The sequence below is a fragment of the Equus przewalskii genome, chromosome 4, assembly GCF_037783145.1.
Source record: "Equus przewalskii isolate Varuska chromosome 4, EquPr2, whole genome shotgun sequence".
Lineage (NCBI taxonomy): Eukaryota > Metazoa > Chordata > Mammalia > Perissodactyla > Equidae > Equus > Equus przewalskii.
This window is the reverse complement of record NC_091834.1, coordinates 61,152,602-61,171,552: the sequence shown is the minus strand read 5'-3', so window position 1 is coordinate 61,171,552 and position 18,951 is coordinate 61,152,602. Positions and strand designations below refer to the sequence as shown.

The 18,951-nt window shown below is 48.7% G+C and overlaps 1 protein-coding gene across 17 annotated transcripts in view; it reads left to right on the top strand.

The window, feature by feature from the left end:
- The window catches only part of NOD1 (nucleotide binding oligomerization domain containing 1), a 49,439-nt gene that overhangs the window by 16,398 nt on the left and 14,090 nt on the right, over positions 1-18,951 (top strand). For 7 of the 17 annotated variants that reach the window (XM_070616133.1, XM_070616132.1, XM_070616130.1 and 4 more), the window contains 7 exons: positions 4,884-4,982; positions 6,681-7,001; positions 8,089-8,263; positions 10,627-12,451; positions 15,667-15,750; positions 17,017-17,100; positions 18,224-18,307. In XM_070616133.1, the coding sequence (XP_070472234.1) occupies positions 6,801-7,001; positions 8,089-8,263; positions 10,627-12,451; positions 15,667-15,750; positions 17,017-17,100; positions 18,224-18,307 (2,453 nt within the window). In that variant the 5' untranslated portion in view covers positions 4,884-4,982; positions 6,681-6,800. The remainder of the gene's footprint in view (positions 1-4,883; positions 4,983-6,680; positions 7,002-8,088; positions 8,264-10,626; positions 12,452-15,666; positions 15,751-17,016; positions 17,101-18,223; positions 18,308-18,951) is intronic. The other 10 variants (XM_070616142.1, XM_070616144.1, XM_070616143.1 and 7 more) reach the window with 2 other exon arrangements.

Below are 18,951 nucleotides of genomic sequence, written 5' to 3'. Positions count from 1 at the left end.
CCAGAATATGGTCAGTTTTGACAAACATTCCATGAGCACTTATGATGCTGGGCATCCTCTTGCTGTTGGGTGGTATAGTGTTCTGTAGATGTTGGTTGAGAGACTTGTTAACTGTTCTGTTCAGATTCTTCATTTTCTTACTGTTTTTTTTCTTTTTTTGGTCTATTTGTTCTTTCAGTTATTTTGAGAGACATATTAGAGTCCTCCACTGTGATTGTGCATTTGTCTATTTCTCCTTTTATGTTTGTCAAATTTTGCTTTTTATATTTTGAAAAGATGTTACTAGGTGCATACAAATTAAAAATTTTGTATCATCCTTTAGAATTGACCATTTTATCATTATGAAATGCTCCTCTACCTCTAGTAACATTTCTTCCCTTAAATTCTACTTTAATTTCAGTATAGCTATGCCAGCTTTCTTTTGGTTAGTATTTGGTTGCATTTCTTTTCCCATTTGGGGGAACGAATGAATTAATTAATTAAACTGTCACTTTATTTACAGTATATATCTTTATGTAGCATGTAGTTTTTTTCTATCAAATCTTCCAATCTATGTTTTATAATTGGTGTTATTTAGTCCATTTATATTTAATTGAATTGCTAACATACAGTAGTCCCCCCTTATCTGTGGTTTCACTTACCCTCGGTCAACCAGGGTCTGAAAATATTAAATGAAAAATTCCAGAAATAAACAATTTGTAAGTTTTAAATTGTGAGCCCTTCTGAGTGGTGTGATGAACTCTCGTGCAGTCCTGCTCCGTCCCACTCAGGATGTGAATTATCTCTTCCTCCAGAGTGTCCACACTGTATATGCTACCTGAGTAGCCGTCTGGGTCATCAGATTGCCTGTCTCCACGTGGTAGTGCTTGTGTTCAAGTAACCCTTATTTTACTTAATAATGGCCCCAAAGCGCAAGAGTAGTGATTCTGGCAATTCAGATATGCCAAGGAGAAGCCATCATGTGCTTTCCGTAAGTGAAAAGATGAAAGTTCTCAACTTAATAAGGAAAGAAAAAAAAATCGTATTCTGAGGTTGCTAAGATTTATGGTAAGAATGAATCTTCTATTCATGAAATTGTGAAGAAGGAAAAAGAAATTCATGCTAGTTTTGCTGTCACACCTCAAATGTGTATGTGTAGGAAAAAACATAGTATATGTCAGGTTTGGCACTATCCCTGGTTTCAGGCATCCACTGGGGTCTTGGAACGTCTCCCCCAAGGATAAGGGGGGACTACTGTATTTGGATTGATATCTGTTGTCTAGTTTTTATTTGTCTCACTTTTTTTGTATACCTTTTTCTCTCCCTGGCTTCTTTTAGAATTAAGTGTATTTTATTCTTCCATTTCTTCCTTCTATTGTCTTGTATTCTTTTTTGTATTATTTTATTATTATTAGTAGTAGTAGTAGTATTCTTGTATTATTTTTTAGTGGTAAATTTAGAGATTAAAACCTGAGTCTTTGAGTTATTGCTGTCTAATATAAAGTAATACTTTTGCCTATTACCAGAAAATGCTTTCACTTTAGAACACCTTAACTCCGTTTACTCCCTTCCACTTTCTGTGTTATTGCCATTACACGTGTTACTTCTGCATATATTTTAGACCCCATAAGATATCAGTATTGTTTTGTTCAATACACATTTATATTTACCCACGTATTAAAACTTTCTGCTGCTCTCATTTTGTTTTTGTCCTGGGATCATTTTTCTTCTACCTGAAAAACTCTATTTAGTATTTATTTTAGTGCAGTTAGGCTGGCAACAAAAAGTCTCTCAGTTTTTATTTATCTGGAAATGTGTTTTGCCTTTACTTAAAATCAACTTCATTGAAGTATAATTTCATACAATAACATTCATATATTTTAAGGGTACAGGTTGATGACTTTTGACAAATCATATGTACGTATGTATACATGTGTGTGTATATATGTATATGGGTATGCATACACACACATAGCACTCCAATCAAGATAAAGAACATTTCTATCTCCCCAGAAATTTCTCTTATTCCTCTATGTGGTCAATTTCTCCCCCACTCTCATCCCCCTTTCCCAGAAAACCACTGCTCTGATTTCTAGATCAGATTTCCAGAATCATATGAATGGAATCATACGCTGTGAACTCTTTTGAGTCTGGCTTCTCTCACTCAGCATATCTGTGACACCCATTCCTCTGTTAGTATTTCACTCATATTTATTGTTGAAGAGTGCTCTACTGTGTGAATTACCCCAGTTTGTCGATCCATTCACCTGTAGTTTGCCTCTGTGGGAGCCAAAAGCTACCCTATCATGGATAGAAGTGGAAGGCCCTTGTTTAAAAAAAACCCACACAGCTGTCAGAACCTCTGAATCTTTTCAGAAGGCAAATTTCTAGAACGGAAAGTTACTAAATGGAAACCTTTCTCAGGCTCTTGATACATACTGTCAAATGGTTTTCCAGAAGGTTTCTGCCAATGTACATTCCCATTCATGGTGTATGAGAGTCCCTGTCTCCTTATACTGTCGTTAGCATTTTTGTATCTTATTTTTTATCTTTGTAAGCATGCAGAGCTGCAAACTTGTATCTAACAGTTGAAAGGAATTTTACCTTGACTATACATCAGTGGGTCCCATGCTTATTTTCTTTCTGAGTTTGAAGAATTATCAGCGACCTCACTTCTTTAACCACCAGTCTCAGAAAGTCGATTCAGAGACATTTCTGGCATCGGTATTTCAGATGGAAGTGGACACAGGGCAGGAGCTCAGCGTCCCCCTACCCCGGCTTCCAGTGATTCCTCTGGAGCCGCCCTGTCCAGTACAGTAGCCATTGGCCACATGTGGCTGTTGAGTACTTGAAATGTCATTGGTCCAAGTTGAGATGGGCTGTGAGTGTAAAATATACACTGGATTTCAAAGCCTTAGTATGAGAAAAGTGAATGTAAAATATTTCATTAATGTTCTATTGATTACATATTGAAATAATACATTGAATATATTGGGTTAAATAAAATGTATTAGTAAAGTTAATTTCACTTGCTTGTTTTTACTTTGATTAATGTGGCTACTAGAAAATTTTAAATGACGTGCGGCTTGTATTTTATTTCTATTCAGTAGTCTGCTCTGTTGTCTTACAGAATTCCTCTCTCCTCTCTCTACTTCTTTTTCCCTTTGACTGTCTGCCCTCCCCCAATCCTTGCTTCATTGTCTTCAGAGAAGCTTCTCTGAATCTTCTCTTTGAGGCTCTGCAGACTTTATATTTAGTTCAGAAGATCAAATTGCAAGGTGGGACCTGGGCACAGGTCCATAAGGAGCCAAAGAGTGGATTGACTGTAGGATTCTCTTACCTGGGAACCAAACCTTTCTGATGGCAGATCAGAAAGCAGGGAAGAAGAGGAGTGGGTGGGGGGTGCCCTTGAACCCCTCACTCCCAAGGGCTCCCTCCCTCCTCGCCAATAGGCTCTACCCCCACCTGCCTTTGTCTCAAGATGGTTTAGGCGTCAACAAGCCTTTCCCTGATATTTTCTGCTTCGTCTCTCCGCTTGGTTTTCCATCTTTTCTTCTGCTGTGCACCTTGTTTTCTGGCGGCCTCCCTTGGCTTAATGTTTTCTTTGGCTGTTTCCTGGAGCTTCCTCACCAGGATCTCCAACTTCAGTCCTCACTGCTCTGCACCACTACCCCGGGAGAGCCCACCCGTTAGGGCAGGCCCAGCTCCCCATACCTGACCCTGGCCCCACCTTGGTCTTCTGTTTGCCTGGAAGTGCAGATCAGACCCTCTTCACCAGCTGGACCCACCCTTTAGCGGGTGAGGAAAATAAAGGATCCTGCTCAGAGCGAGGAGATCCCTGGCTGTCTTTGGTGCTTCTTGTAACAGGATGACCATGAGCTGAATTTCTCTCTGGTGTCCCATGACATAGATTTGGTCCACCCCTGGATTCTGTTTAGCAGGGCACGTTCAGCTATGTTTCCTTTTCTGCCATCCACATCTTGTTAAACTCCTGCTGAATTGCACTAACTGCAAATCTGATTAAATTTCAAACCAGGGCTTTGGAAATTATAAAACAACAGCGTCCTTGCCAGCTGGCTGACTTGTAATTCTATGCTTTGCTTAGGTTGCCCTAAGTCAGGAGACTTTCCTTAAGTTTCTGCCTGTGATGGCAAGAGGTGGAGATGTCTGTAGGGGTTATTACGGAGAAAGGCTGGGATGAGAAGTCACTGGTTTTGTGGGAATCACAGGCTTGGAAGAGACAGGAGGCGAGAGTAAAATGAGAAGCTCATTGCAGGCAGATGAGGATTAGGAGAGGAGGGAGGAAGGGGAAACCATCCCAGGCTCTCTAAGAAGGGAGCCATGGCGTGAAAAACTGCACCCTGAAGTGGGGAGCAGTTCCCTTCCCAGTTCTCTCAGATTTAGGATTATCTCGAAAAGAACGTCTCAGTTTTGTGCTCTTCTCTCTTTAACACCTCTCAGGTGTTTCTAAGAGAAAACAGGCCTCAGGCCCTTTCCAGGCAGCACGGTTGAGCTGGAATGCCATAGCATGGTTTTATTTGCATCAAATTAATTTTTTTGTTATTTTCTATTTATTGAAAGTGATAGTTTTCATTTACAGTGGTGATGTAAAATTTCCTTAAAATTAATCTATTAGTTTTAAAATAGTCCATTTAAAGAAAAAAGTTAAGCAATTAAAGTACAGGTGGGACTCAATTATGGCCGAAAAGAAAAAAAAGGAGTGACTATTTTGCCCGAATGACTGAGGTTTGGAAAACATGGTCCTAAAGGAAGAAGGTACAGAGACTACTCGGAGATTCTAGAGTTGTGGATTTAAAAACTATCCTCTTGCCAGTTTCATTCAGTTGTTCGCCATTCACTACAAGAGAGTTTTCTAAGAAACCTTTCTTTTCTTGATTTTGCAGAACCCGGAAGGAAATTGGAAATTGAAGATTTAAGGAGAGAATGTTGTTTTAAAATATTCTGACTTACTTCTAAAAACGATGCCAGAAACTTAAAAAAAGGTATTATTAATCACTAATTTAAATTTACTATTACCATCTGCTAATCCTTGAGGAAACCAATTTTCTCGAGCTGTGGATCCTGAAGTGGGTCGTAGAATGGACCACAATGGAAAAGGCTGAATTAGCATCCAATAGATTAGCATACTTTTAGTGGAATAGTAACTAACCAACCATTTTCTTCCCTTTAAATTCTGTTTGGTAAGGATCTCTTGCCTTTCTGTTGCTTAGAATGGTCAATTGTACTGTCTCTTGCCCAGTCACTCAGGTTATAAAGCAAAGTTATGGTGTGGGGTCCCGCTGAGAATCTCCATAAGGCTCGCAGTGTTTAGCAATTTGATAGGTAAAGGAAGAAGAAATGGAAGCCTGTCAAAGAGCAGGAGACTCACGTGTGACCTGGTGGAAAAAAATTTGAGAACCACTGCACTTGAATGCTAACAGATGTGGGCTTCTGAAGCATACGTTAATGATGCTGACAGCGTTTACAGATCTATGAATTTTTTTTGAGCTCAACAAAAATATTTCAAAATGATCTTTCTGGAATGTGTGGGTTTTCCCACCTACATGAAGAACTGAGGGGCCAGATCAAGGCTGTTCTAGTTCCAGAATTATGATCCATTTTATACACACAAGAATGACTGGAGAAGTGGCTGAAGGATCTTATGCTGTAAGAAAGCAATCGGTGCCATTTGGGGGTAACTCAGATGAACTGAAGTTATTGTTTAATCCTCACATGAAATAGCTTGGGCCTCTCTTCCCACCCAGACAGGAAGTTCAGCACGTGCACGAGGTTTTCAAGGATTTCCAGGAAGGTGGCCTCTCCCAGTCACCTACCGCGTGGAGGTCCGTGTCACCTCTCCCTCTTGCTCTTGCCCTCCCTCTGTGCTGCTTCACTCCACACATGGCCGTTGCTCCTCCTTCGTTGCCCAGGGTGCTTGTGTATAGCAGACTTTGGCGAAGGTATGGGGAGTGCTGGAGCAAGGGGTCCAGGACGGACAATGATGACTGAGATGTCACTGTTCCCAGGTTCCTGGGCTCTGGCTGCCACAGGAGACTTCACACTGACCGTCTCTCTCCTCAGGCCATTTTGTCCTCAGATCATCTCTCCCACCACCTCCCCCAGTTCCTCTGCTCCCAGTTCTGGCCCTCTCCCCTCTTAGGGTATGTGGAAACCTCCAATCCCAATTAACCTAATTATGGAAAATAACATACCTCTCCATCTCTATCCCAGTCTCGGACTGAGGCACACTTTTTAAAAAATATACTACTAATAATAGGGGCGGCCCCCTGGCATAGGAGTTAAGTTCAGCACACTCAGCTTTGGTGGCCCAGGTTCATAGGTTCGGATCCCAGGTGTGGACCTACACCACCCGTCAGCCATGCTGTAGCAGTGACTGACCCACCTATAAGCGGAGGAAGATGGGCACAGATGTTAGCTCAGGGCTAATCTTCCTTAGGAAAAAATATAATAATAATTAAGAAGTTTTGCTAAACAAAAGGGTTGCCTACCTCTGCTTGCCTACCCTAGCAATGTAACCCACAAGCAGAAGCAATTAAATTATGATTTTTGTCTTGACCATATCTCAGATCCATGTCTTAAGTATGATTCCTTCTTGCTCTAAGTAGAGAAATCCTAGGACCAAAGGGAAAGGAGGGATATTTCCATGGGTCTTATTTTATTGATTTCATTTCTCTCTTCAGGGGCTGCCCTGGGAGGCAGGGGCCCGGGAGGCCGGCCCTGGACCCTGACTCCCCTTCTGCCAGGAAGACTAATGCAGCCAAAGATGAATTTGGGAAAAGTCGCCGCTTGCTCCTTTAACCATGGAAAAGCAGGGCCACCGTGAGATGGGAATTATCCCGTCAGAGTCTCACTCCTACATTAAATTGTTGAAAACCAACCGGGAACTTCTGGTCACACACATCCGGAACACTCAGTGTCTGGTGGACAACTTGCTCAAGAGCGACTACTTCTCGGCTGAGGACGCGGAGATCGTGGGGGCCTGCCCCACGCTGCCCGACAAGGTGCCGGGGCTGGGGGTCGGCACTGGCCACCTGCGAGCCTTGGTAGCCAGAAGGGGCTTCTCCGGTTTGACCTGCATGCAGAGCTGTGGGAGTTTAGTCCCCTGGCAGAATTTCCCATTGGGATAATTTATAGAATGTAACGCTTGAGTTATTGGCTTATTCCACAATTATGTATTTTACTTCTGTGATTGTGTCGAGAGCAGACTCCTCTTAGCTCTCAGCTCTTCTTGCTGTGTGTATTGGTTCCTAAACAGCTCGTTTTTCAGTTCACCTTAAATGAGTAAGAAGGAAAAGAAGATGAGCATGAGACCCTAGCAGCGATGTTCGTTCAGTGCCTTTAAAACGCCAGAGCTGCTCCCTGCTGGGTCAGACTCTGAGAAGGGCCCTGCCTCTCGTTCGGGAGTGACTGCGTCCCCAGCTGGGTCCGAATAAAGGCTTTCCACACTCCACTGTGGGAGGTCTTAGCAGCTCTTGGTTTCATCTTAGCCTTGTGTCATCTCCTGAAAAATAGAACTGGCGAGACTAAAAACTCCTTCGCGATGAGAGGAGCGGCAGACGTTGTTTGTAACGCGATCCTGCCAGGCTCTGAGGAGACCAGGACGGTTTCTGGGGGAGGCACAGTAGCAGACTCCTGTGATTTTTTTTCCTACCTTTTTAGTAACACAAAAAGCCTTTTCTAAGGGTTAACTTACATGGGGGTCTGTTAACCCCTCTCTGTGTGGCCCCACGCCCACCTCCTTGTGCCTCGGCGCTCAGCACTCATTCCTGGAGAGCAATCCGTTAGGTTCGGAGGGAAAAGGAGACCCGGAGAATTCCAGGGGTGGGCACAGCTCTGGTTGTGAGTGCGACCTTTTCATCTTGAGGCTCATGGAAGCCTCTTGGTGTCTTAGAGCCACGTGGTTTTATTTCTTGCTGAGGCAGTCCAGTTCACAGCTTCTAGGCCTTCAACATGTGGCGTCTCATGCCCGCTGCGTGCACGGTCAAGCCCGAGGCTGTAGGAAGAGCTCGGAGCCCTGTGTGTGGGCCCGTCTGGTGGGAGGACACCCCTAGTGCCGCCTCACACCCTTGTGCTTTGTGTCGCCACCAGGTCCGCAAAATCCTGGACCTGGTACAGAGCAAGGGCGAGGAGGTGTCCGAGTTCTTCCTGTACGTGCTGCAGCAGCTCGCGGACGCTTACGTGGACCTCAGGCCCTGGCTGTCGGAGATCGGCTTCTCCCCTTCCCCGCTCATTCAGAGCAAAACTGTTGTCAACACTGACCCAGGTACAGTCAGCCCTGGGGGCCTGCAGTCGCCAAGAAAGCAAGGCCCTGGGGTGTGGAAATGCTGTAGCGTGTGGGCCCAGCAGCATATAAACGTGTGGTCCACCATGGCCAGCCCTGCCTTCCGCCTCAGGCAGCAGGCCCAGGTGCTGTGTTCCTTTTGCAAAAGGAGAGCTGGTCCCTGTCCCCCAAGTGCAGCCCAGGGGCCTGTGAATGAACTGACCGCACGTACCTGGTATGATGTCTGTAGGGGCCCATGGAAGTGTGGCGATGGTTTAGGTTCTGATGTCTTGCTTACTTCCTGTTCTGACATATGTAGACATTTTAATGGTTGCACAAATTCCAGGTTGCATTTTTTTCCTTTTTAAAATCTTTCCAAATTTGCTTCTAGGCGAAGTATTCTTCTGTCACCCCTGGATGCCAGTTCTTATTTCCAGAGCACCAGGGCGCCCCCTGAGTTGATTGATTAGTTCAAAAGGTATTTATGATATACCTGCTATGTGCCAAGGCACTGTGCTGGATGCCAGGGGTGCAGTGGGGACCCAGACATGATTCCCACCCTCAGGGAGCTCAGAGGCTAATGCAGGAGCCCAGCAGTAAATAATCATACAAGTGTATAATTGCAAGTGGTGGTAAGGAGAGCACCGTGGTGGTAAGGAGAGCACCGTGGTGGTAAGGAGAGCACCGTGGTGGTAAGGAGAGCACCGTGGTGGTAAGGACAGCACCGTTGAGGATGCTCTGAGCACACATCTTCAGGGCCACGATCTGGCTGGGGGCCAGCTTGGAGCTCTTTCCACTTTGTAGGCAACATACCAGCCCCAAGGTCACAAACTCTGATTTTTAAAGAATCTATTTTGACCTTGAAGACAGAAACAAAGGACAATGTCCCACTTAGTCAGGTGTGTGTTTAGGGGAGCCCGGGCCAGCAGGCAGTGTCAGGGCCAAGCTCTCACTCCTGTGGCCCCGGCAGATACCCGCCGGCCTTTGCTAACTTCTTGTTCCCACTGCTCCTTCCCATTCCCCCATGAAGAAAGGAAAATACTCCTGTGATGAATAGTTCTTACAAAAGACATCTCCACTGGTTCCTTTAGCCAGCTGCTGTAATAGCTTTTAAAGTATAATTCACTGTGCAAGAAGCCAGATGTGAAATGCTACATATTGTGTGACTCTATTTACATGAAATGTCCGGAAAAGGCAAATTTATAGACAGAAAGCAGATCAGGAGTTTTGTAGGGCCGGCGATGGGGGCGGGGACTGGCTGCAAATGGGCTTATCATGGAGATGTTCTAGAACTAGATTGTAGTGATGTTGGGTAACTTGTAAATTTACTAAAAATCATTGACTAGTACACAATACCTATTTTAAAACAGGTGGATTTTATGGTATGTAAATTGTGCCTTAATAAAACTGTAAAAAATATAATTCACTTTCCAAATTTTAAGCAGACAACCAAACTGGACTAAGTTGATGGGAAAGGGTTATAGATGAATCTGGAAATGTGTGTGTCTGTCTAATTCTTGTTACTTGAATTATAATTAAAATCCAAAACTGATTTTGAAGGAATGCATGGAACCCCCTTTTGTCTGGGGAAGGACCACCTCCCTGCCAGTGTAAGCCCCTTTTGTAGCTCAGGCGTGCTGAGAGCATGGCCCCCATGTAAGCAGGCTGGTGTGGTTATGCCCCTGTGGGCAGGCTCGGGCTCATCCTGGGCCACGTGCTCTGCATCAGTGGTCCCCAGGCCTCAACTTGCAAACAGGGCTGGTGTGCCCTGCACAGTATAAGAAGGCTGGTTTTCATCTTAGTTTGGTCAGCTGTAATGTTTTAGATGAGATGTTGCTTTTTGTAATCCAGATTAACGTCGGATGTTGTCTCTTATCGCCAAGAGCCCACCTGCTGTTTTCAGAACAGTGTAACAAGCAAAAGAAAGGTTAGGGCCGCTTCCTCCTTAGGGATACGTGGTTCCGTGGAGACTGGCTCGAGTTATTCAGTCAGGACCCTGGTGTTGGGGTGGGGCAACAAGGCCATGTGGCCTGGCCCTCAAGTTTGAGGGGGCTGCAGTTTGTAGCTGGAGCTCAGTGACAACTTGTACAGAGGAGAAAGGGAGCCTGTCTCAGACACTCATCTCGGCGGAAGTCTGTCGCCCCCTGGCTGGTGGGACAGCGGGGCAGCGGGGTGAGGCCCGAGGACCAGCAGATACTGGAGCGCTGGCTCTTTGCATTTGAGGAGTTATCGCACTTGGCCTCAGAGTCCGGGTTGTGGGTGCATTTGTCTGTGTGCTTGTTTCTCCTCCTGAGACCTCCCTGTTTGATGCCTCTCTCTCCACCTCTCACCTGGCCCCCTGTGCCCGGCCCCCACTCTCCCTCCAGTGAGCAGGTACACCCAGAAGCTTCGACACCAACTGGGCCTTGACTCCAGGTTCATCCTGTGCTATGCCCAGAAGGAGGAGCTGCTGCTGGAGGAGATGTACACAGACACCATCATGGAGCTGGTTGGCTTCCGCAATGAGAGCCTGGGCCGGCTGGGCAGCCTGGCCTGCCTCCTGGACCACACCACGGGCATCCTCAATGAGCAGGGCGAGACCATCTTTGTCTTTGGCGACGCCGGCGTGGGCAAGTCCATGCTGCTGCAGCGGCTGCAGGGCCTCTGGGCCACCGGCCAGCTGGACGCGGGGTTCAAGTTCTTCTTCCACTTCCGCTGCCGCATGTTCAGCTGCTTCAGGGAGAGCGACGTGCTGTGTCTGCAAGACCTGCTCTTCAAGCATTACTGCTACCCGGAGCAGGACCCCGAGGAGGTGTTCGCCTTCCTGCTGCGCTTTCCCCACACGGCCCTCTTCACCTTCGACGGCCTGGACGAGCTCCACTCGGACTTTGACCTGAGCAGCGTGCCTGACACGTCCTCCCCCTGGGAGCCCGCCCACCCTCTGGTCCTGTTGGCCAACTTGCTCAGCGGGAAGCTGCTCAAGGGGGCCAGCAAGCTGCTCACGGCGCGCACGGGCATCGAGATCCCGCGCCAGCTCCTGCGCAAGAAGGTGCTTCTACTGGGCTTCTCCCCCAGCCACCTGCGGGCCTACGCCAGGAGGATGTTCCCCAACCGAGCTGTGCAGGACCGCCTGCTGGACCAGTTGGAAGCCAACCCCAACCTCTGCAGCCTGTGCGCTGTGCCCCTCTTTTGCTGGATCATCTTCCGATGTTTCCAGCACTTCCACAGTACCTTTGATGGCTCCCTGCAGCTGCCTGATTGCACGGTGACACTGACCGACATCTTCCTGCTGGTCACCGAGGTCCACCTGAACAGGACGCAGCCCACCAGCCTGGTGCAGCGGAACACGCGGAGCCAGTCGGAGGCCTTCCGCGCCGGCCGGGACACCCTGCACTCGCTGGGGCAGGTGGCGCACCGGGGCATGGAGAAGAACCTCTTTGTCTTCGGCCAGGAGGAGCTGCAGGCTTCCGAAATGCAGGAGGGAGACCGGCAGCTGGGCTTCCTGCGGGCCGTGCCAGAGCTGGGCCTCAGAGGGGACCAGCCGTCCTATGAGTTTTTCCATCTCACCCTCCAGGCCTTCTTTACCGCTTTCTTCCTCGTGGTGGATGACAAGGTGGGCACCCGGGGGCTGCTCCGGTTCTTCCAGGAGTGGGCGCCTCCTGGGGAGGCAGCAGCAGCGTCCTGCTACCCGCCCTTCCTCCCTTTCCAGTGCCTGGGGGGCAGTGGCTTGGCGGGGGAAGACCCCTTCAAGAACAAGGATCACTTTCACTTCACCAACCTCTTCCTGTGCGGGCTGCTGTCCAAAACCAAACAGAAACTCCTGCGGCACCTGGTGCCAGGCGCCGCCCTGCGGAGAAAGCGCAAGGCCCTGTGGGGACACCTGTTTGCCAGCCTGCGGTCCTACCTGAAGAACCTGCCCCGCACCCAGACGGAGGGCTTCACCCAGGTGCAGGCCATGCCCACCTTCATCTGGATGCTGCGCTGCATCTATGAGACACAGAGCGAGAAGGTGGGGCAGCTGGCGGCCCGCGGCATCTGTGCCAACTACCTCAAGCTGACCTACTGCAACGCCTGCCCGGCCGACTGCAGTGCCCTCTCCTTCGTCCTGCACCACCTCCGCAAGCGGCTGGCCCTCGACCTGGACAACAACAATCTCAACGACTACGGCGTTCGGGAGCTGCAGCCCTGCTTCAGCCACCTCACCATCATCAGGTGAGGCCCCCAGGCTCAGGGAGCAGCCAGCGGGGCCGGGGAGGGCCAGGCTCGGGGGACCCCAGGGTGAGCATCGTGGTGCGGGATCTCCTGGATTACCTAGGACTCGTAACCACTGGTCTTGGAACATCAGGCGCTTCTCCCTCAGGGTGGCAGAGGGCAAGGAGCAAAGCTTCAGAGTCAGGCAGACCTGGACCAGCTGTAGCTGGGTGTCCTTGAATGAGTTTCTTAACCTCTCAGCCTCAGTGTCCACATCTGGAAAAAGGAGATGCTTATATGCTAGCAGTTTCAGTAGTAATAACCAGCATTTATTGAGAATGAGTGAAGTGCATTATCAATATTACCTGATTTAATCCCCTTACCAGCCCTGTAAGACAGGTACTGTTCTATCTCCATTTTGGCAAAGGAGGAAGAGGAGGCACAGAGAAGTTAATAAGTTGCTCAAGGTCACACAGCTGGGCCATGCTGGAGCCAGAATCAAAAAGAACCCACCTTTCGAGATTCACGGGAGGCTTAGAGATAGGCCATGAAAAGTTTCTGGCACGTGGAAGCTTTAATGATCGCAGAAAAGCAGACTTTGTGCTAATCGGTGTGGGGGAGGAAGAAATTTTACTCTCCCCTTTTAGGTTCTTCTGTCTGGTCTAAGAAATAAATCAACTTGAGAAAGATTAACAGGAGAAAATCAAATTTAAGTTCGTATGTACAAGAACTCCACATACACGAGAGACTCAGAGACCCCACATACATGAGAGGTTCAGAGACGAAAAGGTAAAAGGAGGATATGCCATCTTGAGCTAAGGGACGGAATAGGGGCCTGCGGCTTCGGACGGGAGGAAGGTGAGTCGCAGGGTGGTAAGGAGAGCAGAGATTCAGTCATTAGAAGTCCGCCCCGCCATACAGATAAGTCATAAAAATTTATTTCTGGTAGTAGCTCATTATAGGTAAGGCCCCAAATTTAAACTCTTTAAGGGAGAGGTAAAAGTTTCTCTTCAGCCTGCAGGGTCTCACTTGCCTTTAGCTCAAAATATTTTGCATGCCAAAGTGGCACATCTTGGGGAGGCCTGTTCTGAACCCCTTCGTTGGCAGTGGTTAGTTTCCATGATCAAAGCCAGCAGCCCTGAGCTGCCAGCCATCTCAGCAAAGAACACTGACTCTTAGTTTCCTGTTTGATGGTTTAGAGCAAAGAGAGGCCAGTCTGCTTTCTTCTGTTAGCATTTCCTGTATAAAATTCACCTTGTGAATCTCTAGGGGGCTTCAGTCCTCCATTCCTTGGCTCGTGCATTTCTGAAGAGCAGAAGGGGTTTGGAACTGATTCCAGGTGCCTGTTATACTGATGCCAGGGTGTAAATTATGCGGGGACAGTGGAATGTAGGGAGCCCAAGGCTGCCCTGGCCTGGGAATTAGAAAGCCTGGAGTCAGTTCTCTGTGCTCTCAGTCAGCATCTCTTCATTTTCATTCGCAGCCTCGGGCAGTCTCACACTGAGTGACTCCCTATGCTCATCTTATAGGATGGAGGGCACCAATGTGGTGGTCCTGCCCCAAGCAGCTGTCCCCAGGGGAAGTTTTCCTCCACACCAGCAAAGGAGAAAGCAGGAGGAAATGGGCAACCCCAGAGAAGCATTTTTGAGCTCCCTGAGGGCATCAGTTAGGATTAGTTTCAGCGGAGAGTTAGAGCAAACTGAAAATATTGGTGGCTTAGGTAAGTTACAAGTTTATTTGTTTTTTGTGCAAAAGCCTAGAGGAAGGTACTTCAGGGCTGTTGTGGTGCCTCCAGGCCCATCAGAGCCCAGCTCTCTTCTACCTGGCTGCCCTGCTGTCCTCACTACCTGACTTCCGCCTCTTATCCCATGATGGCTGCTGAAGCTCCAGCCATTCAGTTTACGTTTTAGCCACCAGGAAGAAGGAAGGGCAAAGAAGGACACACCTCATTCGTTTAAGAAGACGTCTCAGCTATTGCTAATAAGACTTCTGCTTAGATTTCATTGGGCAGAACTTAATAACATGTGCCCGGTTAAAAAATGAGCGATTCTGTTTCTAAAAAGCATGGATATTGGGAGTGAGTAGTAGTGCCTGCCATCCTTGGCTGGCCATGCAGTGTATGTACACACTGCCCTAGCACCAAGGTAGGTGCCATGGGGGCAGGGGTCCTGAGTGTCTGACTTGATTATTTTGATTTGTCCTAAAAATCAAGCTTTTTACCTGTTGAGCCTTTTACTTATTACAGGGATCAGCATGTGGGCCCAATTTGGCCCATGGCTTATGTTTGTAAGTAAAGTTTAATTGGAACACAGCCTCATCCATGTTTACATATGGGCTGCTTCGTACTACAGAGTTCAGTAGTTGCAGTAGAGACCATACGGCCCACAGAGCCTAAAATACTTGCCCTTTACAGAAGAAGTTTGCTGACCCCTGGTCTATTTCCTCACCCAACCCTTACCCTCGCCACATCCCTCACTCCCACCCATCCCTAAGCCTTATGCTATCCTTCAGCCTCACCTAAATGACGGGCTGGAGGATTGAGACGGTCAGGGTAGTTTGTTACAGAGGTTACTTAGTAGTAAACAATTATTTCACATTTTAGCCGTGTCAAAATATCCCGCTAGTACAGGGATCTCGCAAAGCAATTCCAGCATGCGGCTGGCCCTTGTCCAGGAGACATCCGTCATGCATCGTCTGGAGCACTCCACCCCCACCCCACAAGCCTGGCCTGCTGGGCAGCATCTGCATTAAAGTGGAGTGGGAGGGAGTAGTGGGGTCTGCCCCTTCCGGTCATGACTGGTCATTTCTCCATTGCCGTTTGCACTGTCCCATGCAGCCTCGTGACCACCAAAAACAGCTCCACACATTTCCACATCCCATGGCCCCCGCTGTGCAGTGGGAACCGCAGAGAGGTCTGGCTGACGTGGAGGCCATCCGCAAATGCAGTATGTCAGAGGTGACTGTGTCATGGTCCTTCCTGTGACCCTGGAAGCCCTTGTGTTGAGTCAGGGCTGTGCTGCTGCCTCGCCTGCGGGCTGGTTCTGGCTGGGTCCGTCGGCCCCACGGCGACCAGGCTCTCTTGGGGCTATTGGGCGGACTGCTGCGGCCGTTCTCTCAGGGGGCATTTATAGGTGGAAAAAGTCTGGGATTCATAGGCTTCTGGCTCCTTGTGGAGTTCATGCTCCTTCCTAGTGAGCAGCTGTTCTGATTTGTGTCTCTCGGCTGTTTTGTTTCAGACTCAGCGTAAACCAGATCACCGACAGTGGAGTAAAGGTGCTCCATGAAGAGCTGACCAAATACAAAATCGTGACATTTTTAGGGTACGTGTTTCTCAAGAACGCCGGGCCAGCTACATGGTAGTAACACAGAGCAGCAGGAAACTGCCCTTCCTGTGGGCCACTGAGTGGCTGAGACCGATGGCCAGGGGCACCAGGAAGAGCACTGGACTGGGAGCCAGGAATCCTGGGTTCTGCTCTTGGCTCCGCCAGCGGCCCCCTCTTTGAGCAAGTCAGCAAATGTGGCTGCGCCTCAGCCTCCTCACTGGGATCCTGGGATCCTGGGATCTGGTGTAGGCAAGTAGTTTTACAAGTGGTGGTTGGAGGAGGCAGTGTTAGAATACCATTTATGTGTTGGACTTCACTACTGTGGGCCCATGCTCCCTCATCTAGAACCCTCGGGGCAAGACTCGGATCAGAACTCAGTGTGCATGCTACATTGTAGTGACATGACCCGTGGGGTCTAGAGCAATACCCTATTTTCAAACACTTTACTGTTTCTGCAGTAAAAAAAGTATTCAAAGCAAGTGGGATAAACATCATGAACAGCTGCCCCTCAGTTGCTAAAACAGTTATGAGAAAGTTTGGGTTTTGAGAACCTTTGGGATTTGGGGGTTTGTGATAAAGGGATTGAGGGCCAGTCTAGCCGGTCCCATGGCCACTCTTGACTCAGGAAGCTGGAGCCAGTTGGTCAGCTTCTTTGGGCCTCAGTTCCCACAGCTGTGAAATGAGGACCCCGAAGCACGCGACCCCAGGCTGCCCTTCAGCTCGGGAACGCTGCGGGACCACGGGATGCTCGCAGCCTCGGTCTGGTTGCCACTCAACTTCTTCCTGCCTCCTTGTTGAATTGGTATCGAGTGGTAATATGATTAGAGGGTGGACACTGAGGAGCTTCCAGTTCTCAGAGAGACGCTCCTCCCTCCAGATGCTGATTGTAACCTTTAATCCCCAGATCCTCCACACCTGCCGTTTATCGAGCACTGTGTGCGAGGGCCGGGAATGACCTCATCTAATCCTCACAGCAACCCTATGTGGGGGCTATAATTCTTACCCCAACACAGATGGAGAAACTGAGGCACAGAGAGGTTAGGTAACTTGTCCCAGGTCATAACACTGGGAAAGTGGTGGAGCTGGCTTTGAACCCAGCCTGTGAGACCCCGGAGCCCCAAACCCTGGTCCACGTACGTGCCCTTCCTTTCTTTCAACCCAGACTTCGGAAATCAGCAGACAGCACATTCTCACTTAACGAAAAGGGGTCATTAAGATGACATTGGGAGTCATAAAGTTTCATGGCTGTGCTTTCTCTCAAAGCTTATACAAAAACCAGATCACGGATGTGGGAGCCAGGTACATCGCCAGCATCCTGGATGAATGCAAAGGCCTCATGTACCTAAAGTAAGTGGGGCTAGGCATGGCAGGCTTCTTGGTAGCTTCTCTGGGTCCCCCTTCGCTATTCAAACAAAGAATAAGTGTCCTGTACAGAGCTTTTGCCCTAACGCATTCTTCTGCTCGTCCCGGGGCCGTGTCAGTCAAGTTAGGAGGCCTGGGTGTGGAAGGTGAGCTGTGACTGGGGCTCAGAGTTTGGAAGGCCCACCTACCGTTGCCGGGGGAAAGCTTGGCATTTTGATTTCATTAACTACTGACAGAAGGAAGACCACAAGTGTCACTCTTCTGAAGGTCTTTTCCTGCCCAAGAATGGCCTCTGTTGTCGTAGTCCATTCCAGCTTCCATAACAAGATATATATAAACCAGCTGGCTTATAAACAGTGGAGATCTATTTCTCACAGTTCTGGAGGCTGGAGAGTCCGAGATCCAGGTGCTGGCAGGTTCGGTGTCCAGTGAGGGCCTGATTCCTGGTTCATAGATGGGGTCTTCTCGCTGTGTCCTCACACGCTGGAAAAGGGAGCAAAGGAGCGTTCTAAGTTCTCTTTTAGACGGGCACTAATCCCATTCCTGGGAACTCTGCCCTCACGACCTCAGCCTCCCAAAGGCCCCACCTCTTCCTTAGTACAGTCGCCTTGGGGTTAGGATTTCAACACAGGGCTGTGGGGAGGACACGCACATTCAGACCATGGCACCCATCTAGTTGCAAGCTGAGCTTGATCTTTGGCCCTTTGCTAGAAATGCCCCGCCAAAGGGGACAGCACCAGGCTTGAAGGCCCTGGTGCTGCCCTGGCGATGGGAACACACCGTGGCCACTTGTCGTTGAAGCAGGATGTCCCTGGTCTGCTGACAGGAATGAGTGACATTCCAGAGGTCATTTAAAGAACCCCCAGGAAAGCTCAGGTCGCTAAATTTCTGCAGAGATGGTGACCATCCCCTGGAGAGGAATCCTGACTGGCTCTCCTCAGGGCTTTGGGTCCCTCCCTGAGAGGAAGCCCAGGGCCTGGCTGCTGTGGGTCCCGGGGGAAAGGCCACACCTTCCAAGAGGGGCCAGATGGGCTCTGTGCTGGGGACGAGGTGGCTGACCTTGGAGTCCCTCAGCTGGAGGCTGATGTGTGCACGGCTCTCTCTACAGGCTGGGAGAAAACAAAATAACAAGCGAAGGGGGAAAGTGTCTCGCCCTGGCAGTGAAGAATAGCAAATCCATCTTTGAGGTGGGGTGAGTAAAGGGAATACACATAGTTGTGCGTGGTACAACCTCTTCTGTGCCTGTGGGCACCTGCTGGTCTTTTGTTACGGAAAATTACCAAAAGGCCTGCCAGGCCAGCTGCCGGGGGGAGAGGCCAGAGACAGCTTCAATCACTGAGCTCGCTGGCTGCTGTGTGGGAGGTCCCGGGACAGACCGCAGCTTCAGTTGCACAGACTTTTATGTAATTCATGCAAAAATCAGTATTATCATGTCAGCAAGTGGAGGGAGCTGTTCTGGCCCTGTGTGGTAAGTTTCTACAGGCAGATGGTCTTCATTTTAACAATTTTATATATTCTCTGGAGGCTCTTTTTTTTAAAAAAAAAAGATTGGCACCTGATCTAACATTTGTTGCCAGTCTTCTTTTTTTTTTTTCCTTCTTCTTCTCCCCAAAGCCCTGCAGTACATAGTTGTATATTCTAGTTGTAGGTCCTTCTGGTTGTGTTGTGTGGGAGGCTGCCTCAGCATGGCTTGATGAGCTGTGCCATGTCCACGCCCAGGATCTGAACTGGGGAAAACCTGGGCCACTGAAGCAGAGTGCATGAACTTAACCACTCGGCCACGGGGCCAGCCCCCTGGAGGTTTTTTTCATTCCATTTTTTTTACTGTGGTAAAAT